Source organism: Rhinoderma darwinii, chromosome 1 (genome assembly GCF_050947455.1).
Source record: "Rhinoderma darwinii isolate aRhiDar2 chromosome 1, aRhiDar2.hap1, whole genome shotgun sequence".
Taxonomy (NCBI): Eukaryota; Metazoa; Chordata; class Amphibia; order Anura; family Rhinodermatidae; genus Rhinoderma; species Rhinoderma darwinii.
In genome coordinates, this window is record NC_134687.1 from 557,101,570 (window position 1) to 557,127,255 (window position 25,686).

Genomic DNA, 25,686 nt, shown 5'->3' on the forward strand with positions numbered 1-25,686 from the left:
CTAGTCTAAGTCCTACACGGGTCTACCGTGCAGGCTGGAGCCAGGGCTCAGCTGTCTGATGACAGCTGAGTTCCTGCTCCAACGCCCGCGATCGAAGTTTACTTCGATCGAGGCCGTGTAACCCGTTAAATGCCGCCGTCAATAGCGACCGCGGCATTTAACTTTGTTTACAGAGGGAGCTCCCTCTGTCACCCATCGGCGGCCCGCGAATGCAATCGCGGGTCTCCGATGAGGTGTCATGGCAGCTGGGGGCTTGATAAAAGCCCCCAGATCTGCCCTGGACATATGCCTGTTAGGACACGCCGGAGGCACGTCCTAACAGATTGGCTGTCAGATTTACACTGACAGGCAATAATGCTCTGGTATACGAAGTATACCAAAGCATTGTAGCAGCGATCTGAAGATCGCATAGTAAAGTCCCCTAGTGGGACTAGTGAAATAAATAATAAATGTGAAATAAAGATTATTAATAAAAGTTACAGTAAAAAAATAAATAAATTTTTTTTTTTCCATAAAAAGTGGTTTTATTTAGTAAAAGTGTAAAAAATAAATAAAAGTACACATATATGGTATCGCCGCGACCCGTAATGACTCCATTAATAAAGTTAATATGTAATTTAAACCGCAAGGTGAACACCGTAAAAAAAAACGCAAAAAACAATGGCAAAATTGCAATTTTTTTCCATTGCCCCCCCCAAAAAGTCATAATAAAAATGAATCAATAAGTCCCATGCACCACAAAACAGTACCAATCAAAACTACGTCTCGTCCCGCAGAAAACAAGCCCAAAAAATCACTACATTGATGGAAAAATAAAAAAGTTACGGCTCTTGGAAAGCGACGATGCAAAAACAAATAGTTCAAAAGTGTTTTTATTGTGCAAAAGTCGTAAAACATAAAAAACCTCTACATATGTGGTATCGCCGTAATCGTACCGACCCATAGAATAAAGGTAACATGTTATTTACGTCGCATAGTGGAACGGCGTCAATTTAAAAACGCATAGAACAATGGCGGAATTTCAGTTTTTTTTTTTATAATCCCCCCCAAAAAAGTTAATAAAAGTTAATAAAAAAATTATATGTACCCAAAAATGGTGCTATTAAAAAGTACAACTAATCCCGCAAAAAACAAGTCCTCATACAGCTATGTAGACGAAAAAATAAAAAAGTTATAGCTCTTTGAATGCGACTATAGAAAAACGAATAAAATAGCTTGGTCATTAAGGACCTAAAATGGGCTGGTCACTAAGTTAATAATCTCGTTGCCCCGCCTTTGAACCCTATACAGTTCTCCTATGTCCTTTTTACAATGTGGAGCCCAAAACAGAATTCCAAATTCTAGATGTGACCTTACAAGGGATTTATAGAGGGGTAATATTACATTTGAATCCCAGGTTTTTATCTCTCTTTTTATACACCCAATTATTTATTATTATTATTTATTTCAGTTACTTATATAGCGCCAACATATTACGCAGCGCTGTACAGAGGTCCACTTTTTTACTGTCCCCATTGGGGCTCACAATCTAAATTCCCTATGGGTATGTTTTTGGGGTGTGGGAGGAAACCGGAGTACCCGGAGGAAACCCACGCAAACACGGGGAGAACATACAAACTCCATGCAGATGTTGTCCTTGGTTGGATTTGAACCCAGGACCCCAGTGCTGCAAGGCAATAGTGCTAATCACTGAGCCACCGTGCTGTAGTTTCCACAGGATAGGTAATAGATGTATGATTGCTGGAGGCCCCGACCCCCATTCCTCCTCACTGCACAATTGCAGTGAGGATTTTGAATGGAGCGTAGGTCGGAGATGTGCACTGCAGGTCCGTTCGATGTCTAAGGACTGAGGGAAACAGACGAGTATATCGCTAGTGATCGGTGGGGGTCTCAGCGATCATACATTTATTACCTATCCTGTGGATAGGTGATAATAGTCCGTAGCAAATCAGTCTGGTGACAGGTTCATTAATAGATGAAATAACTATAACATATAACTAATAAATTCCTAAAGGAATTTTTTTTTGGGGCTATTGTCTCATAAGTAATGGCCAGGTTACTAACCTCATTTTCAAAAGAGTCAAATAATTTCTGCGCGTCTTCACATAAATCTGCAGAAACAGCAAATACTTTTGAACATGTCAGCATCAAAAGAGGGGGATAAGGTAAAAGTAGAGGTACACGGTATAGTATCATAATAGTGAATAAACATTCTAATCTGGATAACCTAACAGTTTAAAAAAATAAGATTTTGTTTGTTAGTCACAGTAAATTCACTTTCTCATTATGTTCATTGGGGAACACAGATGATGACCTTGGGTATAGACTACTGTCACTAGGACGCGGACGAAAAGTTAAAAATTGTAGCTCCTCCTCCAATGCTAAACCCCTCCTTCAGAAACGTAGCCAACCAGTTTGTACATAAGCAGTAGGAGACGTTTACAATAAATAAGGATAACTATATGAAAACCAGATTAAAAACATACCCTGGAGAAAACAGTTGGAACAGCTATTAAAGAAACATTAAAAGGACACAGCACCCGCCGAATGAATGTGACAAGCAAAGGGGATTTTACTAAGTACTCACCGTAAAATTCTTTATTCATCCAGTCCATTGAGGGGGGGCGGGGACACACACAGACCATAGGTATATGCTGTTGCCTCTATGAGGCGTAACACTAAGAACAAAAAAGTGTTGGTATACAGGAAATACATCTCCTACTAGCACTGAGCTGATTCAGTCTGCTCCGAAGCAGTAAGAGAAGAATAACTCAAGGTAAAGAGAAACAATAGTATCAGAACCAGATAGAAAACCATGTCCAACGGATAACCTTATCAGCTGAATACACAAGAGGTGGGAGTATTGTGCCCCAATGGACTAGATGAGTAAAGGATTTTACGGCGAGTACTCAAAAAATCCCTTTTAGGTTTGTCTCATTGGGCGACACAGACTGTGGGACAGCCGAAAGCAGTCCCCATAAGTGGAAACAAAAGATAAAAAGGAGGTGATGATCTACTCCACAGAGGCCTGCAAGACCTGCAGGGGAAGCATCCGCTGAAGCAAAAGTATGCATCCTGTGGAATTTGGTGAAAGTGTGTAGAAATGAGGGAGCAACCACCTACGAGAAAGTCTGCACATCAGACTTGGCTGCCAGTGGTTTGTTGAAGAGTATGGACAATGCAGACACCTGCTCCTTAAGAGAACTTGGGGCGAGCTAACCCTTCCTGGAGGAATGACAGAATTCTAGGCAGAGAAAAAAAACAGGGTAGGAATGTGCCGGTCCTCACACCAGCACAAGTACATCTTCCAAGTGCGGTGGTAATTGCGGGTCAATGAAGGCTTCCCAGCCTTCAGCATTGTGTGCATCACCCTAGCCTTTCAGCACTGCGACTTCAACAGCCATGCCAGAGAATGTGGCGACTTTAAGTTCAGATGGAAGAGACCTGAGAAAGCAGATCAGACTTGAGAGGCAATAGCCAGGGAACATCGGCCAGTAGACCAACCACGTCGGCCTACGTACAATGACGCATCCAGTTCGGAGCAAAGAGGATGACAGGAACCCTCTCGACCTTGATACTCCTGAGGAGCTTGGAAAGAAGCGGCAGAGGGAGGTACAGATAAATATCGCGTTAAACTTGTACTATAGAGACACCAAATTATCAAGTGTGAATGCTTCAGGATCACAAGCCCAGGTTATGAATTGGGAAACTTGTGCTCGAACCTGGATTGTGGGAAATCGACGTCCGATGTCCAACGTCTCAGAATGAAGACACCACTGCCCTGGATCAATCTGTTCACGACCGAGGAGGTATTTGACCCAATTAATGATACTTAGGATGGGCCCTGCCGAGAGAGCAGAAATATGGAGTTCTGACCGCTCCAAAAATCTGGCATCCTCAGCCGTTGCTGTTGTACTTTGCGTCCCTCCTTGGTGATTGAGACGGTGTACTGCTGTGACAGAAGAATCATCCAGGGACTGAGACGGAGGAATAGCGCCCTTAACTCCAAGATGTTGATGGGAAGACAGGATTCCTGGTGGTGTCAAAGACCTAAGGTAGAAGGTTCTGGAAGGCACCTCCCTAACCCCGGAGACTTGACTCCATCGATAGGACCTGCCAGTGGATCGGGAGAAAAAAATCGTCCTTGAGAGATAGCTTGGGAGAAGAGTGACCAGTTGCTTGGGAGAAGAGCCACCAGTTGAGTAACCTCCATACAGTCAGGGGAAGTCTGATCCGGCGTGAGGGCTACCCTCTGCAAAATTCCCTGTTAGAGGTTGGACAACTTCTCTGGAAGTAACACCCAAACCGAGTGGGTGTTGAACACCATCCCCAGGAAGGTAATCTTCAGACAATGAGTCCGTTAAGACTTGGAGTGGTTTATAACCCAACTTAAACAAGCAACGGTATCTAGAGTGATCCGTCATCCAGGAAGGGATCTACTGAAAGCCACCTGGAACGAACAAGCTGTTGACAGGCCAAACAGGATAGCCACAAATTGATAATGGTGAGGGAAAACAGCATAGCGCAGGAAGCCCTGGTGTGATGGGCAAATATGGACATGCAGGTGCGTGTCCTTGATGTCCACTAAAGAGAGAAAATGCCCCTAATCCATTGAGGCGATGACCAAGCAGAGGGACGGACCTTGGCATTGGCATTAAAACGTTTGAGGTCCAGGATGGTGGGTGCGCTCCTTATATTTTGGGGGCAACAAAGAGAGTGGAGTAGAACCCACAACATTCCTGATGGTGAGGAAGAGATAATCACTCCTTGAATAAAGCGTGAGTCTATTGCCTAAAAAGAAAGGCAGCTGATTTGCTAGGTGATGGAGGAAGCTTTGACTGGAAGAATCTGTCAGGTGATAGGCCTGCAAACTCCATCTTGCATCCTAAGGAGATAACTTCCCGCACCCAGGCGTCTGAGATGCAGTGTAACCTCCATGGCCGCAGACGGTCGGGATTACTCACCCCTCGACGGCCGCAGCCATGGTCTGGTCACTTCCGCTCCACTGTGTCACGTAAGGTGCTCGCGCCCGGCTTTAACTCCTTGATGACCGCCCACCGTCTTTTGACGGCTGGTAGTGCATGTGCTTAGTCTACAGCGACGTCTTTTGGCGTCGCTGTAGAAGAGGCTGATGATCGCTCATCCTCTAAGCAGGAACTGTAACTAACAGCTCCTGATCTTAGAGCAGCCTGCTGAATACAGCTGGGGTCAGAAAACATTCGGACCCCAGCTGTTTAACCCTTTGATCGCCGCGGGCCGTGACTGCGGCAAGATCAAAGGGAACTCCCAGCTTTGATTTAGTCATCGGAAACATAGTGACGTGATCAAACAATGGGGAATACCTCTGCAGTCAGCTCTGGGGACCTACAAAGGACCCCATGGCTGTCTGTTCCGTAAGCCTGCTGTTTGGGCACACTATGTGCTGCCCTAAAAGAAGCCTGTGTCATAGGACACAGTATGATGTATTAGCATACAGGAGTATGCTAATACATTACATACATTACAAGTAAAAAATAAAGTTATAAAAAAAAGTTATCCCTTAATGGGATTAAAAAAAACAAGTAACAAAAAACTAAAAATAAATAAAAAAAAAACAAAAGGTGATTATTTTGCAAGAAATATATTTTATTGCCCTTACACTAAATAAAAACAATAAAACTACATATATTAGGTATCTAAACGACCGTAATAACCTGAAGAAAGAATCTAATGGGTTATTTAGCGTGAAACGTGAACAGGATAAAAAATTTAAAAAAGCGATGAAGAGAATCGCTTTTTCTTATATTCACGCCGTAAACATAATTTTTTTTTCTACCTCCAGACTATGGAAAAAAAAAAATACAATTTCTCCTGCATAAAACAGGGCCACATACGGCCACGTCAATGAAAAAATAAAAAAGTTATGGCTGCTGAAATGCAGAGAGGTAAAAACTGAAAAATTTAGCTGGCCATTAAGACCTTTTCAAGCACGGTCATTAAGGGGTTAAAGGGGCCAGCGCGCGCACATGTAAAATTTCATTGCCTGAGCGTTGTTTGTATTACTCTGTTAGTCTTGCAAATGGTCCCTTAGTCGTATCCTGTTCCGTGTTCCTGTGCACTGCTACCTGTATCCTGTGCTGTATTTGTTCCTATGCCATCTCTAGTGTTGGACTCATGTTGTACTGTCTACTACACCTGCTGACTTACACCATGTCTGGTGTCATCTGCCACGTTTTGCATCACCTACCGCCAGGGTCCCACCTGTGCCTAAGCTGTTGCTACTGTCTGGACTATTACAGGTACTCTCGTGCTCTGACTTTATATTGACTTGGTACACTGTTGTTTGGCCAGCAGCTACCCCGCTACGGCGATGCGGCCTAGTGAGTCCACATACCCCCAGATCGTGACCTGCAGGAAATGCAAACATCCTTGAAAAGCAGAAGCCTGCACCCCACCTGAGACTTGAGTGGGGGCACAACTTCAAAACAATGTCCTGGTTAACTAGCGGGTTGCAGCACGACAAGCCTTGGTTTAAGGAAGATGGATGCTTTCTACCTTTAGCATCTGCAATGATTCAGTCCAGACAGGTCCCAAAGAGTCGGGAACCTGGGAAGGATAGAGCAGTAAGGGATCGCATTGTGTGTCAGTGGACCAGAATTAATGCCAGGCAGTCCTGCGTATGGCAACGATGGAAGCCAAGTCATGGTCCACAAGGTGACCTGCATCCAGGAACATTTTGCAGAGATACTTGGTGGCACTAGACAACTGATCAAAGACTCTAGTAATTCTTCAATGGGTGCCCTAGATAGAATAGTGTGACCTAGCTGGTGAATCCAGTCAGTGGATGCTCTGCTGACCTATGCAGGATAGAAAATAGGTCTGAAGGCCGTGCCAGTAGCTTCAAAAGAGGATCTAGAGACGGACTCTATGCGGCAGTCCAAGGGATCGAGGAATGAGGTGGCATCCGCCATTGGAATAGTAGTAGTTTTGACCAGGCAAGAGACAGGAGTATCCACTGCTGGTGATTTAGCCTGTTTGGGGTTGATACCCTCCAGAAAAACAGTGTAAAAGGTCCAAACGTGAAGTCTTGGTAAACTTCTTGTCAGGATGCGTCCTTCCTTGGAGATTACCTCTTTAAACTCCAAGTGAGAGGGAAAGGGTTTACTGTTCACAGAGTCAGTGATCTGTAAAGTGTCCCGGACCACTTGGATAAGTCTGTCCACAGTAGAGGACAGTTTAGAGGATTGTTCCTCGTCCAGTTCCAAATTGGAATCTGAAATTTCTCCTTCAGACAGACCTTCACTATGAAGAGACAAGGCAGCAGACTGCTCCCCCGCTGGGGGAGGAGATGTAAATGAGGTAGGGGATACAGATGGCGGGTGAGAGCGACTGTCACGTAGGGTTCGTGGACCAACTGGGCCGTACCGCCTTGGCGGTATGGCAGCTGGCCAACAGGGCGCAGGTCAGAGTCTATAGTTCATATAGGGTACCTGTGGCAGCTCGGACAGTAGCAAGGCAGGCTTGGCTGGGACTAGGCAGCAGGTAGACGTCAGCCGTGGAGTAGCAGGACAGGCGTGGTATACAGCACAGCACGGCTACAGCTCAGCACGGCACTAGATCAGGATACAGGTTACAGGATACAGGAACAGGGAACACTGGGAGCAGGAAACACTAGGGGACCATTTGCAAGACAAACTTAGGATAAGACAACAACGCTCATTCATGGGAGGATGGGTCTGGGACCTTCTTATAGCCCAGGGTGCTCTGGGAGCAATCAGCTCAATCTCCCATATGCTGCGCTCCGGCTTCTTAAGTCTGGACTGAGCTACCTGAAGGAAGGGCGCGGGTTGGAGAAACACTGAAAAGGAACAAAACTGAGCGACACTCTTCCTGGCGGGACCAGAGCAACGGAGCTTGCTTTGGGGCAGATGAGAGCTCTTACCACCCATGGCTCCAGAGATGATCTCATCCAGACAACTACCGAAGAGACGAGAGACTGAGAAGGGGAAAGCCGTTAAAGGTAGAGGCTTCATCCACTGACCAGCACTTAGGACAGAACATCCTGCGAATAGCAACTAAGAGAGTTGAGGAAAGAGCTAGTAACCTGGCCGCATCTAGCAAGTCCTTTATGCCCTGACAAAGTGGTCAGAAAATACAGTGCAGTAACTGCAGTTCAATTGGCAAATTAGAAAGCAAACCTTTAGATCATTTGGAAAGATACTGTATCACTTAATAAATATAATCTATGTAATAATTTAGTGAATAACAGAAAAATAATTTGCATTTATTTACATGAATTGCTAGTTTATTAAAGAAGTATACCAGTGTAATCCATGGGAGGCTGGTTGGGATAACTATCCTTGTGAGGTGTAACTCTTGACTCAGAATTTCTTTCCCAGTTCCTAAAATAATTATACATTATTATGCCTTTTCAACAAAAGTAAGGGATTATTATACATTTTGACACTGAATCCTGATGTTACACTTTCATATGAAATTATCTAAAATACGGTAACAGCAAATAAGAAACAGCATTATTCTGGCCTCTTCCAAAATCCTCATTCAATTTTCATGTGTATTTCAGTAAAATAAACTTCCAAAATAGATGTTTGCGTAACATTTACCATAATTGTTATGTATTTCATTTATTTAACTGGTTGCCGATACAGGACGAGTATGCTTGTCCTGAGCGGCGAGTACTTGGCACATTAGGACGAGCATACTCGTCCTGTGTGACAGCCGTCTCTGCGCGCGATCGAGAGCGGTGCAACGGCTGTAATACACAGCCACTGTAAAGGATCTGCCAGGCACAGCTTCGGGGTTAACTCCCTTAATTAATCAGTCAGCACCTGAATCTACATCCCTGAGACTGACTCCAGCTTCCACCACTCAGGCTGGCAGGCTTAGGAGTGGGAGAGCCTATCGCAGCCTGGCCAGACTCAGCTAGCTCCCGCCCTCTGTCTATTTATACCTGCATTTCCTGTTCCTCCTTGCTTGTTATTCTTTTTCGTGTGGTTTCCTGGCCCAGCTACAGCTCCTTCTATTTTGTTCCTGCTCCATACAGACCCTGGCTTACTGACTACTCTTCTGCTCTTCGTTTGGTACCTCGCACACTCCTGGCTTGACTCGGCTCGTTCACCACTCTGGTTGCTCACGGTGTTGCCGTGGGCAACTGCCCCTTTCCCTTGCTTGTATTCCCTTGTATGTTTGTCGTGTTTGTCGTGCACTTACTGAGTGCAGGGACCGCCGCCCAGTTGTACCCTGTCGCCTAGGGCGGGTCGTTGCAAGTAGGCAGGGACAGAGTGGCGGGTAGATTAGGGCTCACTTGTCCGTTTCCCTACCCCCCCCGGTCATTACATAATAACAAGCCCATACCTAGTCTACCCTGGTCCCTGACACCACTATGGACCCCCGTGAGACCCTGGCTCAGCAAATGCAGGGTCTCTTCCTACAGGTCCAGGCCCTGGCTCAGTGGGTCAACCAGCCTGATGCTACCTTGGTAGTTCCCCTCACCGCACCTCTTGAACCCCACCTCAAGTTGCCCGACCGGTTCTCAGGGGACCGGAGGGCTTTTCTCTCCTTTCGGGAGAGTTGTAGGTTTTACTTTCGTTTAAAGCCTCATTCCTCAGGTTCTGAAAACCAGCGGGTGGGTATAATTATGTCCCGGCTCCAGGAAGGGCCCCAAGAGTGGGCCTTCTCCTTGGCTCCTGACGCCCCTGAACTTTCCTCCGTTGATTGTTTCTTTTCTGCTCTCGGACTTATTTATGACGAGACTGACAGGACTGCCTTTGCCGAGAGTCAGCTGGTGACCTTACGTCAGGGTAAGAGACCTGTTGAGGAGTATTGCTCTGACTTTAGGAAGTGGTGCGTAGCTTCTCGGTGGAATGACCCTGCCTTAAGGTGCCAGTTTAGGTTGGGTCTGTCGAATGCCCTGAAAGACCTGCTAGTTAGCTATCCCTCTTCTGACTCCCTAGACCAGGCTATGGCTTTAGCGGTACGACTTGACCGACGTCTCAGGGAACGACAACATGAACGTTTATGTGTATTATCCTCCGACTCCCCCATGATGCCTCCCGAAGTTCCGTTGCTTCGTTCCTCCAGGAAAGACTCAGAGATACCTATGCAACTCGGGGCCTCCGTGTCCCCCCAACAACGTAGAGAATTCCGCAGGAAGAATGGTCTCTGCTTCTACTGTGGGGATGACAAGCATCAAGTGAACAACTGTCCTAAGCGTAAGAATGCAGCCAGAGAACTTCCGCGCCTAAGTGATCATCGGGGAGGTCACTTGGGAGCACAGGTATTTCCAGTAAATAGGAAACGTACTAAGATCTTGCTTCCCTTTCAGGTCTCTTTTGGTGGTAGGTCTGCTACCGGCAGTGCCTTCGTGGATTCAGGGTCCTCTACTAATATTATGTCTGTGGAATTTGCTATGTCTCTTGCTATGCCTCTGATTGATTTGCCTAAACTTGTCCCGGTAGTGGGTATCGACTCCACTCCTCTTGCTAATGGTTATTTTACACAGCATACCCCTGTTTTTGAACTCCTTGTTGGCTCCATGCATTTGGAGCAATGCTCTGTACTGTTGATGCAGGGATTATCGTACGATTTGGTTCTAGGCCTTCCCTGGTTGCAGTTGCATAATCCCACGTTTGACTGGAATACTGGGGAGCTAACCAAATGGGGTAATGAATGTTGTACGTCATGTTTTTCTGTTAATTCTATTTCTCCCCCTGAGGAGGCGAATACGCTACCCGAGTTTGTTCAGGACTTCGCTGATGTTTTCTCTAGGGAGGCCTCCGAAGTGTTACCTCCTCATAGAGAATACGATTGCGCTATCGAATTGGTACCAGGAGCTAAGCTTCCTAAGGGTAGGATATTTAATCTTTCTTGTCCCGAACGTGAAGCCATGAGAGAGTATATCCAGGTATCCCTGGCCAAGGGTTACATTCGTCCCTCTTCTTCTCCGGTAGGTGCTGGCTTCTTCTTCGTGGGGAAGAAGGATGGTGGTCTTAGGCCATGCATTGACTACCGTAGCCTGAATAAGGTCACGGTAAGGAACCAGTATACCCTTCCTTTGATTCCTGATCTCTTTAATCAGGTTCAGGGGGCCCAATGGTTCTCTAAATTGGATCTACGGGGGGCGTATAACCTTATTCGCATCAAAGAGGGGGATGAGTGGAAGACTGCGTTTAACACGCCCGAAGGCCATTTCGAATACCTCGTCATGCCCTTTGGGTTGTGTAATGCCCCTGCGGTCTTCCAGAATTTCATAAATGAGATTTTGAGAAATTACCTGGGGATATTTCTTGTAGTGTACCTTGATGACATACTGGTGTTTTCCAAGGACTGGTCCTCCCACATTGAGCATGTCAGGAAGGTGCTCCAGGTCCTTCGGGAAAACAAACTGTTTGCCAAAACCGAAAAATATGTGTTTGGGGTACAGGAGATACCATTTTGGGTCAAATCCTCACTCCTCATGAATTCCGCATGGACCCCGCCAAGGTTCAGGCTGTGGCGGAATGGGCCCAACCTGCCTCCCTGAAGGCGTTACAGTGTTTTTTGGGGTTCGCTAATTATTACAAGAGATTTATTGCTAACTTCTCGGTCATCGCTAAGCCTCTTACGGACCTCACTCGCAAAGGTGCTGATCTCCTCCACTGGCCTCCTGAGGCTGTCCAGGCTTTTGAGGTCCTTAAGAAGTGCTTTATCTCGGCCCCGGTGCTGGTTCAGCCCAACCAAATGGAGCCATTTATCGTGGAAGTTGACGCATCTGAGGTGGGAGTGGGGGCTGTCTTGTCCCAGGGTACCAGGTCCCTCACCCATCCCCGCCCCTGTGCATACTTCTCATGGAAGTTTTCGCCAACTGAGAGTAACTATGATATTGGCAACCGCGAACTCTTAGCCATTAAATGGGCATTTGAAGAGTGGCGCCACTTCCTGGAGGGGGCTAGACACCAGGTAACGGTCCTTACCGACCACAAGAATCTGGTTTTCCTAGAATCTGCCTGGAGGCTAAACCCGAGACAAGCTCGATGGGCGTTATTTTTTACCAGATTCAATTTTTTGGTTACCTATAGGGCTGGGTCTAAAAATATTAAGGCTGATGCACTGTCGCGTAGCTTCATGGCCAGCCCTCCTTCGGAGGAAGATCCTGCTTGTATTTTGCCTCCAGGTATAATCATTTCCTCGATCGATTCTGATTTAGTCTCTGAAATTGCTGCTGATCAAGGTTCAGCTCCCGGGAACCTTCCTGAGAACAAGCTGTTTGTTCCCCTGCAATTCCGGCTAAGGGTACTTAGGGAAAATCATGACTCCGCACTATCTGGTCATCCAGGCATCCTGGGTACCAAACACCTCATTACCAGAAATTATTGGTGGCCTGGGTTGCCTAAAGACGTTAAGGCCTACGTCGCCGCTTGTGAGGTTTGTGCTAGGTCCAAGACTCCCAGGTCCCGACCAGCGGGCTTACTGCGTTCGTTGCCCATTCCCCAGAGACCTTGGACACATATCTCCATGGATTTTATCACCGATTTGCCTCCATCCCAAGGCAAGTCGGTGGTGTGGGTGGTGGTAGACCGCTTCAGTAAGATGTGCCACTTTGTGCCCCTCAAGAAACTACCCAACGACAAGACGTTGGCTACCTTGTTTGTCAAACACATCCTGCGTCTCCATGGGGTCCCTGTCAATATTGTTTCGGACAGAGGGGTACAATTTGTTTCATTGTTTTGGAGAGCCTTCTGTATGAAGTTGGGGATTGATCTGTCCTTCTCCTCTGCCTTCCATCCTGAAACCAAAGGTCAAACGGAGAGGACTAATCAATCTCTAGAACAATACTTAAGGTGTTTTGTCTCTGACTGTCAATATGATTGGGTCTCATTCATTCCCCTCGCCGAATTTTCCCTTAATAACCGGGTCAGTAACTCGTCAGGGGTCTCTCCCTTTTTCTGTAATTTTGGGTTTAATCCACGGTTCTCCTCCGTTTCACCTGGTAGTTCCAACAATCCCGAGGTAGAGGTCGTTCATCGGGAACTGTGCACAGTCTGGGCTCAGGTTCAGAAGAACCTAGAGGCATCCCAGAGCGTACAAAAAACTCAGGCTGATAGAAAACGTTCTGCTAACCCCCTGTTTATGGTCGGGGATCTGGTGTGGTTGTCGTCTAGGAACTTGCGTCTCAAGGTTCCGTCCAAGAAGTTTGCTCCCCGGTTTATTGGGCCGTATAAGGTCATTGAGGTCCTCAATCCTGTCTCCTTCCGGCTGGAGTTACCCCCGTCTTTTCGTATACACAACGTGTTTCATGCCTCCCTCCTTAAACGCTGCTCCCCGTCCTTGGCTCCCTCGAGGAGACCTCCTGTTCCCGTCCTCACCCCTGAGGGGGTGGAATTCGAGGTGGCCAGGATTGTGGACAGCAAGATGGTCCAAGGCTCCCTCCAGTACCTGGTCCATTGGAGAGGTTACGGGCCCGATGAGAGGAATTGGGTACCCGCCCGGGATGTTCACGCTGGGGTATTGGTCAGGAGGTTCCACCTGCATTTCCCCAGTAAGCCAGGTCCACTTAGAAAGGGTCCGGTGGCCCCTCATAAAAGGGGGGTACTGTAAAGGATCTGCCAGGCACAGCTTCGGGGTTAACTCCCTTAATTAATGAGTCAGCACCTGAATCTACATCCCTGAGACTGACTCCAGCTTCCACCACTCAGGCTGGCAGGCTTAGGAGTGGGAGAGCCTATCGCAGCCTGGCCAGACTCAGCTAGCTCCCGCCCTCTGTCTATTTATACCTGCATTTCCTGTTCCTCCTTGCTTGTTATTCTTTTTCGTGTGGTTTCCTGGCCCAGCTACAGCTCCTTCTATTTTGTTCCTGCTCCATACAGACCCTGGCTTACTGACTACTCTTCTGCTCTTCGTTTGGTACCTCGCACACTCCTGGCTTGACTCGGCTCGTTCACCACTCTGGTTGCCCACGGTGTTGCCGTGGGCAACTGCCCCTTTCCCTTGCTTGTATTCCCTTGTATGTTTGTCGTGCACTTACTGAGTGCAGGGACCGCCGCCCAGTTGTACCCCGTCGCCTAGGGCGGGTCGTTGCAAGTAGGCAGGGAGAGAGTGGCGGGTAGATTAGGGCTCACTTGTCCGTTTCCCTACCCCCCGGTCATTACAGACACGGCCCCGCTCTGACAGCGGAGAGGAAACATCTTCTCTCCGCCGTTAACCCTTTGAACGCCGCGATGAAAGCGTTAACTCGTATGGCCAGACAGCCCAGGGTCCATTGAAGGACCCCAGGGCTGTCTGAACATATTTCCTGTTGTTAGGGCATACTAAGGTATGCCCTAACAACTGCCTGTGTACAATCAGTACACAGGCTAATGTACTAGCTTATAGATCTATGCCAGTACATTACAGTTACAAAATCAAAATCAACATGATAAATCCCTTTATGGGATTAAAAAAAAAAGTTAAATGAATGTAAAAAAAAATTAATGATAAATAAATAAATAAAAAGTAAAAAAAAATACACAGAAACACACATTTTTTATAATAAATAAACTTTTTAAAATATAAGTCCCAAAACATGACCGTAACAACCTGTACCACAAATGTATAACATTATTTATGATGATTGGTGTATGGTGTAAAAAAAAATATATATTAAAACTGCAGCGGAACTGCTTTTTTTCTGCATTTTCGCCAAAATAAAAATTTATAGAAATTAAACGATAATGTGTTTGTACCAAAAAATGGTTCCTACATAAAGTACAACTCGTCCCGCAAAAAACAAAGTCTCATACAACTACGTCATAGAAAAAATAAGAGTTGAGCGTCAGGATGCAAAGAGGGAAATGTAAAAAAAATTGCTCTGTCCTTAAGGGGTTAAATATATTTAGACATATGCAATCTCATCAAATTCTACTTTCAAAATAAAACATTTCTTTGATTATAAAAATACCTCAGAACGCTTCTCCAGTAATTACAGGGTTTGTCTGGTAAAGACAACTCCTACTAAAGGTCCTTTAAGGCTGGGATCACATGTATTTCTCGCGTGACTTCAGAAAAAACCGAGGTGTTCCACAGTGAAAAGTTAGTTTTTTGCCGCATTTTGACTGCTATGTGTGAACCCTGCCTTAAGACATTTTGAGTCTTCACGGGGGGAGAGAGTCGATGAAGAGTACCATTCATTCTGGCATTCATATTGCATATGTACATTACACGGTCGGCCTATTGATTTCTATGAGTGTAATGTAATACTTTTTTTTCCCTTAAAATGACAACTCCTTGGCCACGTCTCCTAGCAATATCAGTTGATCCCAGAGGACCCCAAAAGTATGTCACCTGCAAGATCCGTTTTCTTGGAGAGTTTCTCAAGGCAATTACTTCGGTTTATGGGGCAGTATTTCTAGCAGAATTATGTTGAAAATATAGGCATTCATCCAAAATTACTCACACATGTTTTACTCTCACATAGCTCTTTTTTGTACCTTAATAAGGACTGAGAAGCCTCCTCTTCCGATAGTGTATCAAAAACCTAGTAAAAAAAGAAATGATGAAAAGCCATTATCTACTACCAGATTTGCAATATAATTGTAGATACAGTCACGATATATAAGTTGTAAATGCTGCTAAACACTATGAATCATACCTCTTTTGTTGCAGTTTCCATGCTTTCCGTACGTGCAGCTGGGACTAATTTAGACGTATAATGTATTTCTGGAGACTGATCACCTAGAAATAGCAACTTAAAAAGTGAACTATGTATGCTTTAACTTCTTGTGCAAGACTTTAAAAAGCAGTAAGAATAGCTACTAAATCACAAAATAAATTTTCAACATAAGTTATTTTATGTTTTCTCAAGAGTGTACGATCTTATATAAATACCATTAGGCCTTGTCCATACAGTGCAGATTTGGTGCATATTGTAATCAATATTAGGAGTAGATCTAATACATACAAAAAATGCACCAAAATCTGAACTGTGCGAATAGGGCCTTCTAATGTGAAAAGCAGAGGGCAGGCCTGAGCAGTTGGTAGTGTAAGGCCCCATGCACACCGCTGTAGAATTCGTCCGTAATTGCAGACGCATTCATTTCTATTGACGACGGACACCTTCCCGTATATTAACCGGAAGGCACGCGGCCCGTAGAAATCAGCCGCAAAAGTTCAGACGGAGGTCCTATACTTTGTATGGGAGCACGGACCGAATATGAGGGTGGCTGTCCGCAGCCAGCCGTGCCCGCAATCACGGGCATGATTACAGGCACGGCCGTGTGTATGAGGCCTAAGGCTAGGGTCACACGGTGTGATGAAAATGTGTTTTATTGCCACGACCACAGCAAAACTTCGCCCTTTTGCCAAAGTCGCGTAAAAAAGACACATTTTGATTTCTGACATACTATATGTCAGTTTAGAGTCTCTAAACGACTACCCATAAGTCTATTGGGGGCCACTCCACCTCGGATGCCCAATCCTAGGTTTATACTTACTCAATTTATATTACGAGCAGCTCGCATCTATATTGAACCTTAATGCCATACTCAACAGAGTTAGGGTATGTTCACACGTAGTCAACCAAAACGTCTGAAAATCCAGAGCTGTTTTCAAGGGAAAACAGACCCTGCTTTTCAGACGTTTTTTTACCAACTCGCATTTTTCGCGGCGTTTTTCGCGCCGTTTTCGCAGCGTTTTTTACGTCCGTTTTTGGAGCTGTTTTCATTGGAGTCTATGAGAAAACAGCTCCAAAAACGTCTGAAAGAAGTGTCCTGCACTTCTTTTGACGAGGCTGTATTTTTACGAGTCGTCGTTTGACAGCTGTCAAACGACGACGCGTAAATAACAGGTCGTCTGCACAGTACGTCGGCAAACCCATTCAAATGAATGGGCAGATGTTTGCCGACGTATTGGAGCCGTATTTTCAGACGTAAAACGAGGCATAATACGCCTCGTATACGTCTGAAATTTGGCCGTGTGAACATACCCTTAATCGTATAGCAATATACGAAAAATTAGAGGCTGTTAGAGCTGACTCATTTAATCTCTATCATAAGATCTGGGACCCACGGCTATCCTCCTCGGATGCACCCAACTTTCAATATACTATTACTCTATGAGCACCTCATTATAGCGACTTCCTTTAACTGTGTATGGAACACTCTAAATATAAAGATGCATTGTGCTTTATATGACTAAGTGACTGATTGTGACATTAGTATCATAGCTCTTTTTGATGTTTAATATGGAATACTCTTCCCTATGTCCCTCCCTATCCCCGCTCCCACCTACCATTACCCTTTTCAGTTTTGATTGTTTTCTATTTTATCCCCCTGCGAGAGTCTACCATTACTACCCTCGGAAAAACGCATACTCCCTGTTAGAGGTTGGACAACTTCTCTGGAGGAAGTAACACCCAAATCGAGTGGGTGTTGAACACCATCCCCAGGAAGGTAAATCTTCAGACAATAAGTCCGTTAAGACTTGGAGTAGTTTATAACCCAACCGAAACAAGCAACGGTATCCAGAGTGATCCGTCGTCCAGGTAGGGGACTAATGAAAGCCACCTGGAACGAACAAGCTGTTGACAGGCCAAACAGGATAGCCACAAATTGATAATGGTGAGGGAAAACAGCATAGCGCAGGAAGCCCTGGTGTGATGGGCAAATATGGACGTGCAGGTGCGCGTCCTTAAAGTCTATTAAAGAGAGAAAATGCCCCTAGTCCATGGAGGCGATGACCAAGCAGAGGGACGGACCTTGGCATTGGCATTAAAATGTTTGCGGTCCAGGATGGTGCATGCGATCCTTATATTTTGGGGACATCAAAGAGAGTGGAGTAAAACCCCCAACATTCCTGATGGTGAGGAACAGAGATAATCACCCCTTGACTAAAGCGTCTATTGCCCAAGAAAAAAGACAGCTGATTTGCCAGGTGATGGAGGAGGCGTTGACTGGAAGTATCTGTTGGGTGATAGGCCTGCAAACTCCATCTTGTATGCTAAGGAGATGACTTCCCGCATCCAGGCGTCTGAGATGCAGTGTAACATCCACTGTCCGGATTACTCACCATGGTCTGGTGAGCGCTCGCCCGCATCTCCTCCCCAGGAGACGCCAGCGCTCACTTCCGCACCACTCTGCTGTGTCCCGTAAGGTGCTCGCACCCGGCTTTAACGCCTTGATGACTCCTTGATGACCGCCCAAAGCCGTTTTGACGGCAGGCGGTGCATGTGCTTAGTCTACAGCTACGTCTTTTGGCGTCGCTGTAGAAGAGGCTGACGAGCGCTCCTGTAAGCGCTCATCCTCTAAGCAGAAATTGTAACAAACAGCTTCTGATCTTAGAGCAGCCTGCTGAATGCAGCTGGGGTCAGAAAACATTTGGACCCCAGCTGTTTAACCCATTGATCGCCGCGGTCCGTGACCTCGGCAAAATCAAAGGGAACTCCCTGTTTTGATCTCGTCATCGGAAACCCGGTTCTGTGATCAAACAACGGGGAATGCCTCTGTGTATTCCTTGTGGACTCGCTGGTGTGATTATTGGATGAGAATTCAGCCCACGGGAGCAACTGCACCCAGTCATGCTGCTTGGAGATGAAGTGGTGTAGGTAGTTCTCCAAGATCTGATTGATCCTCTCGACCTGACCATTGGACTGAGGATGGTAGGCAGAGGAAATGTCCAACTTTACACTTAGGAGTCCGCAGAGGGCTCTCCAGAACTTCGAGGTGAACTGAACCCCCCTGAACAGACACAATATGCTGCGGCAAGCCGTGCAGGCGGAAGATGTGTTGGATGAAAAGCTTGGGCAGTTGAGGAGCAGAAGGAAGACCGGTTAGAGGAGCGAAGTGGGCCATCTTCGAAAATCGATCCCCCACCACCCAGACAGTACTGCATCCAGCACAGAGAGGCAGGTCAGTGATAAAAACACCGAAAAAGGCCATACTTACAAATGGACACAGCCAGGTCAGAAATGCTGATGAAAGGGCGAGCAGGTGCTTTAAATAATAATAGCCACTCCCACTAGTCTTGAGGGGAGTGGTGTGTGGTGCATGGGATGTGTAGTCAGAAATAATAAATGAATAGTGTGTGTGCAAGTGTAATACTATAAGTGAAATATAGGGGGCAGTAATGAGTGAAGTGTCTCAATAGAAATAAATGGATAATGGGGTGCAAGTGTATATTCGCTTCTCTTGGACACAGCCGGGTCTTTGATGCTGGGAGAGCATGGTGTGTTGTTGTTTGGCATAGCAAGCAGGGTAGCCCGCTCTATGAATTATCAAGGCGTCACAAATAGGCTTCTACCTGGCTATACACGTTGTGCCTCATGACGTACACACTATCCCTCCATGTTTCACTCACTTGCACCCCATTATCCATTTATTTCTATTGAGGCACTTCACTCATTACTGCCCCCTATATTTCACTTATAGTATTACACTTGCACACACACTATTCATTTATTATTTCTGACTACACATCCCATGCACCACACACCACTCCCCTCAAGACTAGTGGGAGTGGCTATTATTATTTAAAGCACCTGCTCGCCCTTTCATTAGCATTTCTGACCTGGCTGTGTCCATTTGTAAGTATGGCCTTTTTCGTGGTTTTTGTATATGTCCCTGTGTTTTTATCGGTTCTGTTTGTGCATCAGGAACGTTCTGTTCCAGTTTAGGAGTTAGGGACTCGCAAGTCTGGGGATCCTTGTCGTGGATTGCGAGCTTGCGTCCTTTTGGCCAAAATGATTACCAATACCCCAGGTATTTTTCATTATTATGTATATTCGCTTCTCTTGGACACAGCCGGGTCTTTGATGCTGGGAGAGCATGGTGTGTTGTTGTTTGGCATAGCAAGCAGGGTAGCCCGCTCTATGAATTATCAAGGCGTCACAAATAGGCTTCTACCTGGCTATACACGTTGTGCCTCATGATGTACACACTATCCCTCCATGTTTCACTCACTTGCACCCCATTATCCATTTATTTCTATTGAGGCACTTCACTCATTACTGCCCCCTATATTTCACTTATAGTATTACACTTGCACACACACTATTCATTTATTATTTCTGACTACACATCCCATGCACCACACACCACTCCCCTCAAGACTAGTGGGAGTGGCTATTATTATTTAAAGCACCTGCTCGCCCTTTCATCAGCATTTCTGACCTGGCTGTGTCCATTTGTAAGTATGGCCTTTTTCGGTGTTTTTGTATATGTCCCTGTGTTTTTATCGGTTCTGTTTGTGCATCAGGAACTTTCTGTTCCAGTTTAGGAGTTAGGGACTCGCAAGTCTGGGGATCCTTGTCGTGGATTGCGAGCTTGCGTCCTTTTGGTCAAAATGATTACCAATACCCAAGGTATTTTTCATTATTATGTATATTCGCTTCTCTTGGACACAGCCGGGTCTTTGATGCTGGGAGAGCATGGTGTGTTGTTGTTTGGCATAGCAAGCAGGGTAGCCCGCTCTATGAATTATCAAGGCGTCACAAATAGGCTTCTACCTGGCTATACACGTTGTGCCTCATGACGTACACACTATCCCTCCATGTTTCACTCACTTGCACCCCATTATCCATTTATTTCTATTGAGGCACTTCACTCATTACTGCCCCCTATATTTCACTTATAGTATTACACTTGCACACACACTATTCATTTATTATTTCTGACTACACATCCCATGCACCACACACCACTCCCCTCAAGACTAGTGGGAGTGGCTATTATTATTTAAAGCACCTGCTCGCCCTTTCATCAGCATTTCTGACCTGGCTGTGTCCATTTGTAAGTATGGCCTTTTTCGGTGTTTTTGTATATGTCCCTGTGTTTTTATCGGTTCTGTTTGTGCATCAGGAACGTTCTGTTCCAGTTTAGGAGTTAGGGACTCGCAAGTCTGGGGATCCTTGTCGTGGATTGCGAGCTTGCGTCCTTTTGGCCAAAATGATTACCAATACCCCAGGTATTTTTCATTATTATGTATATTCGCTTCTCTTGGACACAGCCGGGTCTTTGATGCTGGGAGAGCATGGTGTGTTGTTGTTTGGCATAGCAAGCAGGGTAGCCCGCTCTATGAATTATCAAGGCGTCACAAATAGGCTTCTACCTGGCTATACACGTTGTGCCTCATGACGTACACACTATCCCTCCATGTTTCACTCACTTGCACCCCATTATCCATTTATTTCTATTGAGGCACTTCACTCATTACTGCCCCCTATATTTCACTTATAGTATTACACTTGCACACACACTATTCATTTATTATTTCTGACTACACATCCCATGCACCACACACCACTCCCCTCAAGACTAGTGGGAGTGGCTATTATTATTTAAAGCACCTGCTCGCCCTTTCATCAGCATTTCTGACCTGGCTGTGTCCATTTGTAAGTATGGCCTTTTTCGGTGTTTTTGTATATGTCCCTGTGTTTTTATCGGTTCTGTTTGTGCATCAGGAACGTTCTGTTCCAGTTTAGGAGTTAGGGACTCGCAAGTCTGGGGATCCTTGTCGTGGATTGCGAGCTTGCGTCCTTTTGGCCAAAATGATTACCAATACCCCAGGTATTTTCCATTATTATGTATATTCGCTTCTCTTGGACACAGCCGGGTCTTTGATGCTGGGAGAGCATGGTGTGTTGTTGTTTGGCATAGCAAGCAGGGTAGCCCGCTCTCTGAATTATCAAGGCGTCACAAATAGGCTTCTACCTGGCTATACACGTTGTGCCTCATGACGAACACACTATCCCTCCATGTTTCACTCACTTGCACCCCATTATCCATTTATTTCTATTGAGGCACTTCACTCATTACTGCCCCCTATATTTCACTTATAGTATTACACTTGCACACACACTATTCATTTATTATTTCTGACTACACATCCCATGCACCACACACCACTCCCCTCAAGACTAGTGGGAGTGGCTATTATTATTTAAAGCACCTGCTCGCCCTTTCATCAGCATTTCTGACCTGGCTGTGTCCATTTGTAAGTATGGCCTTTTTCGGTGTTTTTGTATATGTCCCTGTGTTTTTATCGGTTCTGTTTGTGCATCAGGAACGTTCTGTTCCAGTTTAGGAGTTAGGGACTCGCAAGTCTGGGGATCCTTGTCGTGGATTGCGAGCTTGCGTCCTTTTGGCCAAAATGATTACCAATACCCCAGGTATTTTTCATTATTATGTATATTCGCTTCTCTTGGACACAGCCGGGTCTTTGATGCTGGGAGAGCATGGTGTGTTGTTGTTTGGCATAGCAAGCAGGGTAGCCCGCTCTCTGAATTATCAAGGCGTCACAAATAGGCTTCTACCTGGCTATACACGTTGTGCCTCATGACGAACACACTATCCCTCCATGTTTCACTCACTTGCACCCCATTATCCATTTATTTCTATTGAGGCACTTCACTCATTACTGCCCCCTATATTTCACTTATAGTATTACACTTGCACACACACTATTCATTTATTATTTCTGACTACACATCCCATGCACCACACACCACTCCCCTCAAGACTAGTGGGAGTGGCTATTATTATTTAAAGCACCTGCTCGCCCTTTCATCAGCATTTCTGACCTGGCTGTGTCCATTTGTAAGTATGGCCTTTTTCGGTGTTTTTGTATATGTCCCTGTGTTTTTATCGGTTCTGTTTGTGCATCAGGAACGTTCTGTTCCAGTTTAGGAGTTAGGGACTCGCAAGTCTGGGGATCCTTGTCGTGGATTGCGAGCTTGCGTCCTTTTGGCCAAAATGATTACCAATACCCCAGGTATTTTTCATTATTATGTATATTCGCTTCTCTTGGACACAGCCGGGTCTTTGATGCTGGGAGAGCATGGTGTGTTGTTGTTTGGCATAGCAAGCAGGGTAGCCCGCTCTATGAATTATCAAGGCGTCACAAATAGGCTTCTACCTGGCTATACACGTTGTGCCTCATGACGTACACACTATCCCTCCATGTTTCACTCACTTGCACCCCATTATCCATTTATTTCTATTGAGGCACTTCACTCATTACTGCCCCCTATATTTCACTTATAGTATTACACTTGCACACACACTATTCATTTATTATTTCTGACTACACATCCCATGCACCACACACCACTCCCCTCAAGACTAGTGGGAGTGGCTATTATTATTTAAAGCACCTGCTCGCCCTTTCATCAGCATTTCAGACCTGGCTGTGTCCATTTGTAAGTATGGCCTTTTTCGGTGTTTTTGTATATGTCCCTGTGTTTTTATCGGTTCTGTATGTGCATCAGGAACGTTCTGTTCCAGTTTAGGAGTTAGGGACTCGCAAGTCTGGGGATCCTTGTCGTGGATTGCGAGCTTGCGTCCTTTTGGCCAAAATGATTACCAATACCCCAGGTATTTTTCATTATTATGTATATTCGCTTCTCTTGGACACAGCCGGGTCTTTGATGCTGGGAGAGCATGGTGTGTTGTTGTTTGGCATATAAAGCAGGGTAGCCCGCTCTATGAATTATCAAGGCGTCACAAATAGGCTTCTACCTGGCTATACACGTTGTGCCTCATGACGTACACACTATCCCTCCATGTTTCACTCACTTGCACCCCATTATCCATTTATTTCTATTGAGGCACTTCACTCATTACTGCCCCCTATATTTCACTTATAGTATTACACTTGCACACACACTATTCATTTATTATTTCTGACTACACATCCCATGCACCACACACCACTCCCCTCAAGACTAGTGGGAGTGGCTATTATTATTTAAAGCACCTGCTCGCCCTTTCATCAGCATTTCTGACCTGGCTGTGTCCATTTGTAAGTATGGCCTTTTTCGGTGTTTTTGTATATGTCCCTGTGTTTTTATCGGTTCTGTTTGTGCATCAGGAACGTTCTGTTCCAGTTTAGGAGTTAGGGACTCGCAAGTCTGGGGATCCTTGTCGTGGATTGCGAGCTTGCATCCTTTTGGCCAAAATGATTACCAATACCCCAGGTATTTTTCATTATTATGTATATTCGCTTCTCTTGGACACAGCCGGGTCTTTGATGCTGGGAGAGCATGGTGTGTTGTTGTTTGGCATAGCAAGCAGGGTAGCCCGCTCTATGAATTATCAAGGCGTCACAAATAGGCTTCTACCTGGCTATACACGTTGTGCCTCATGACGTACACACTATCCCTCCATGTTTCACTCACTTGCACCCCATTATCCATTTATTTCTATTGAGGCACTTCACTCATTACTGCCCCCTATATTTCACTTATAGTATTACACTTGCACACACACTATTCATTTATTATTTCTGACTACACATCCCATGCACCACACACCACTCCCCTCAAGACTAGTGGGAGTGGCTATTATTATTTAAAGCACCTGCTCGCCCTTTCATCAGCATTTCTGACCTGGCTGTGTCCATTTGTAAGTATGGCCTTTTTCGGTGTTTTTGTATATGTCCCTGTGTTTTTATCGGTTCTGTTTGTGCATCAGGAACGTTCTGTTCCAGTTTAGGAGTTAGGGACTCGCAAGTCTGGGGATCCTTGTCGTGGATTGCGAGCTTGCGTCCTTTTGGCCAAAATGATTACCAATACCCCAGGTATTTTCCATTATTATGTATATTCGCTTCTCTTGGACACAGCCGGGTCTTTGATGCTGGGAGAGCATGGTGTGTTGTTGTTTGGCATAGCAAGCAGGGTAGCCCGCTCTCTGAATTATCAAGGCGTCACAAATAGGCTTCTACCTGGCTATACACGTTGTGCCTCATGACGTACACACTATCCCTCCATGTTTCACTCACTTGCACCCCATTATCCATTTATTTCTATTGAGGCACTTCACTCATTACTGCCCCCTATATTTCACTTATAGTATTACACTTGCACACACACTATTCATTTATTATTTCTGACTACACATCCCATGCACCACACACCACTCCCCTCAAGACTAGTGGGAGTGGCTATTATTATTTAAAGCACCTGCTCGCCCTTTCATCAGCATTTCTGACCTGGCTGTGTCCATTTGTAAGTATGGCCTTTTTCGGTGTTTTTGTATATGTCCCTGTGTTTTTATCGGTTCTGTTTGTGCATCAGGAACGTTCTGTTCCAGTTTAGGAGTTAGGGACTCGCAAGTCTGGGGATCCTTGTCGTGGATTGCGAGCTTGCGTCCTTTTGGCCAAAATGATTACCAATACCCCAGGTATTTTTCATTATTATGTATATTCGCTTCTCTTGGACACAGCCGGGTCTTTGATGCTGGGAGAGCATGGTGTGTTGTTGTTTGGCATAGCAAGCAGGGTAGCCCGCTCTATGAATTATCAAGGCGTCACAAATAGGCTTCTACCTGGCTATACACGTTGTGCCTCATGACGTACACACTATCCCTCCATGTTTCACTCACTTGCACCCCATTATCCATTTATTTCTATTGAGGCACTTCACTCATTACTGCCCCCTATATTTCACTTATAGTATTACACTTGCACACACACTATTCATTTATTATTTCTGACTACACATCCCATGCACCACACACCACTCCCCTCAAGACTAGTGGGAGTGGCTATTATTATTTAAAGCACCTGCTCGCCCTTTCATCAGCATTTCTGACCTGGCTGTGTCCATTTGTAAGTATGGCCTTTTTCGGTGTTTTTGTATATGTCCCTGTGTTTTTATCGGTTCTGTTTGTGCATCAGGAACGTTCTGTTCCAGTTTAGGAGTTAGGGACTCGCAAGTCTGGGGATCCTTGTCGTGGATTGCGA

General features: G+C 45.6%; 1 protein-coding gene across 7 annotated transcripts in view; it reads right to left on the minus strand.

Moving 5' to 3' along the window:
• Positions 1-25,686, minus strand: part of ANKRD31 (ankyrin repeat domain 31) — a 250,225-nt gene that overhangs the window by 148,522 nt on the left and 76,017 nt on the right. For all 7 annotated transcript variants that reach the window (XM_075838389.1, XM_075838395.1, XM_075838375.1 and 4 more), the window contains exons 7-10: positions 15,605-15,687; positions 15,444-15,490; positions 8,302-8,381; positions 2,065-2,111 (exon numbers count right to left, since the gene is read on the minus strand). In XM_075838389.1, the coding sequence (XP_075694504.1) occupies positions 2,065-2,111; positions 8,302-8,381; positions 15,444-15,490; positions 15,605-15,687 (257 nt within the window). The remainder of the gene's footprint in view (positions 1-2,064; positions 2,112-8,301; positions 8,382-15,443; positions 15,491-15,604; positions 15,688-25,686) is intronic.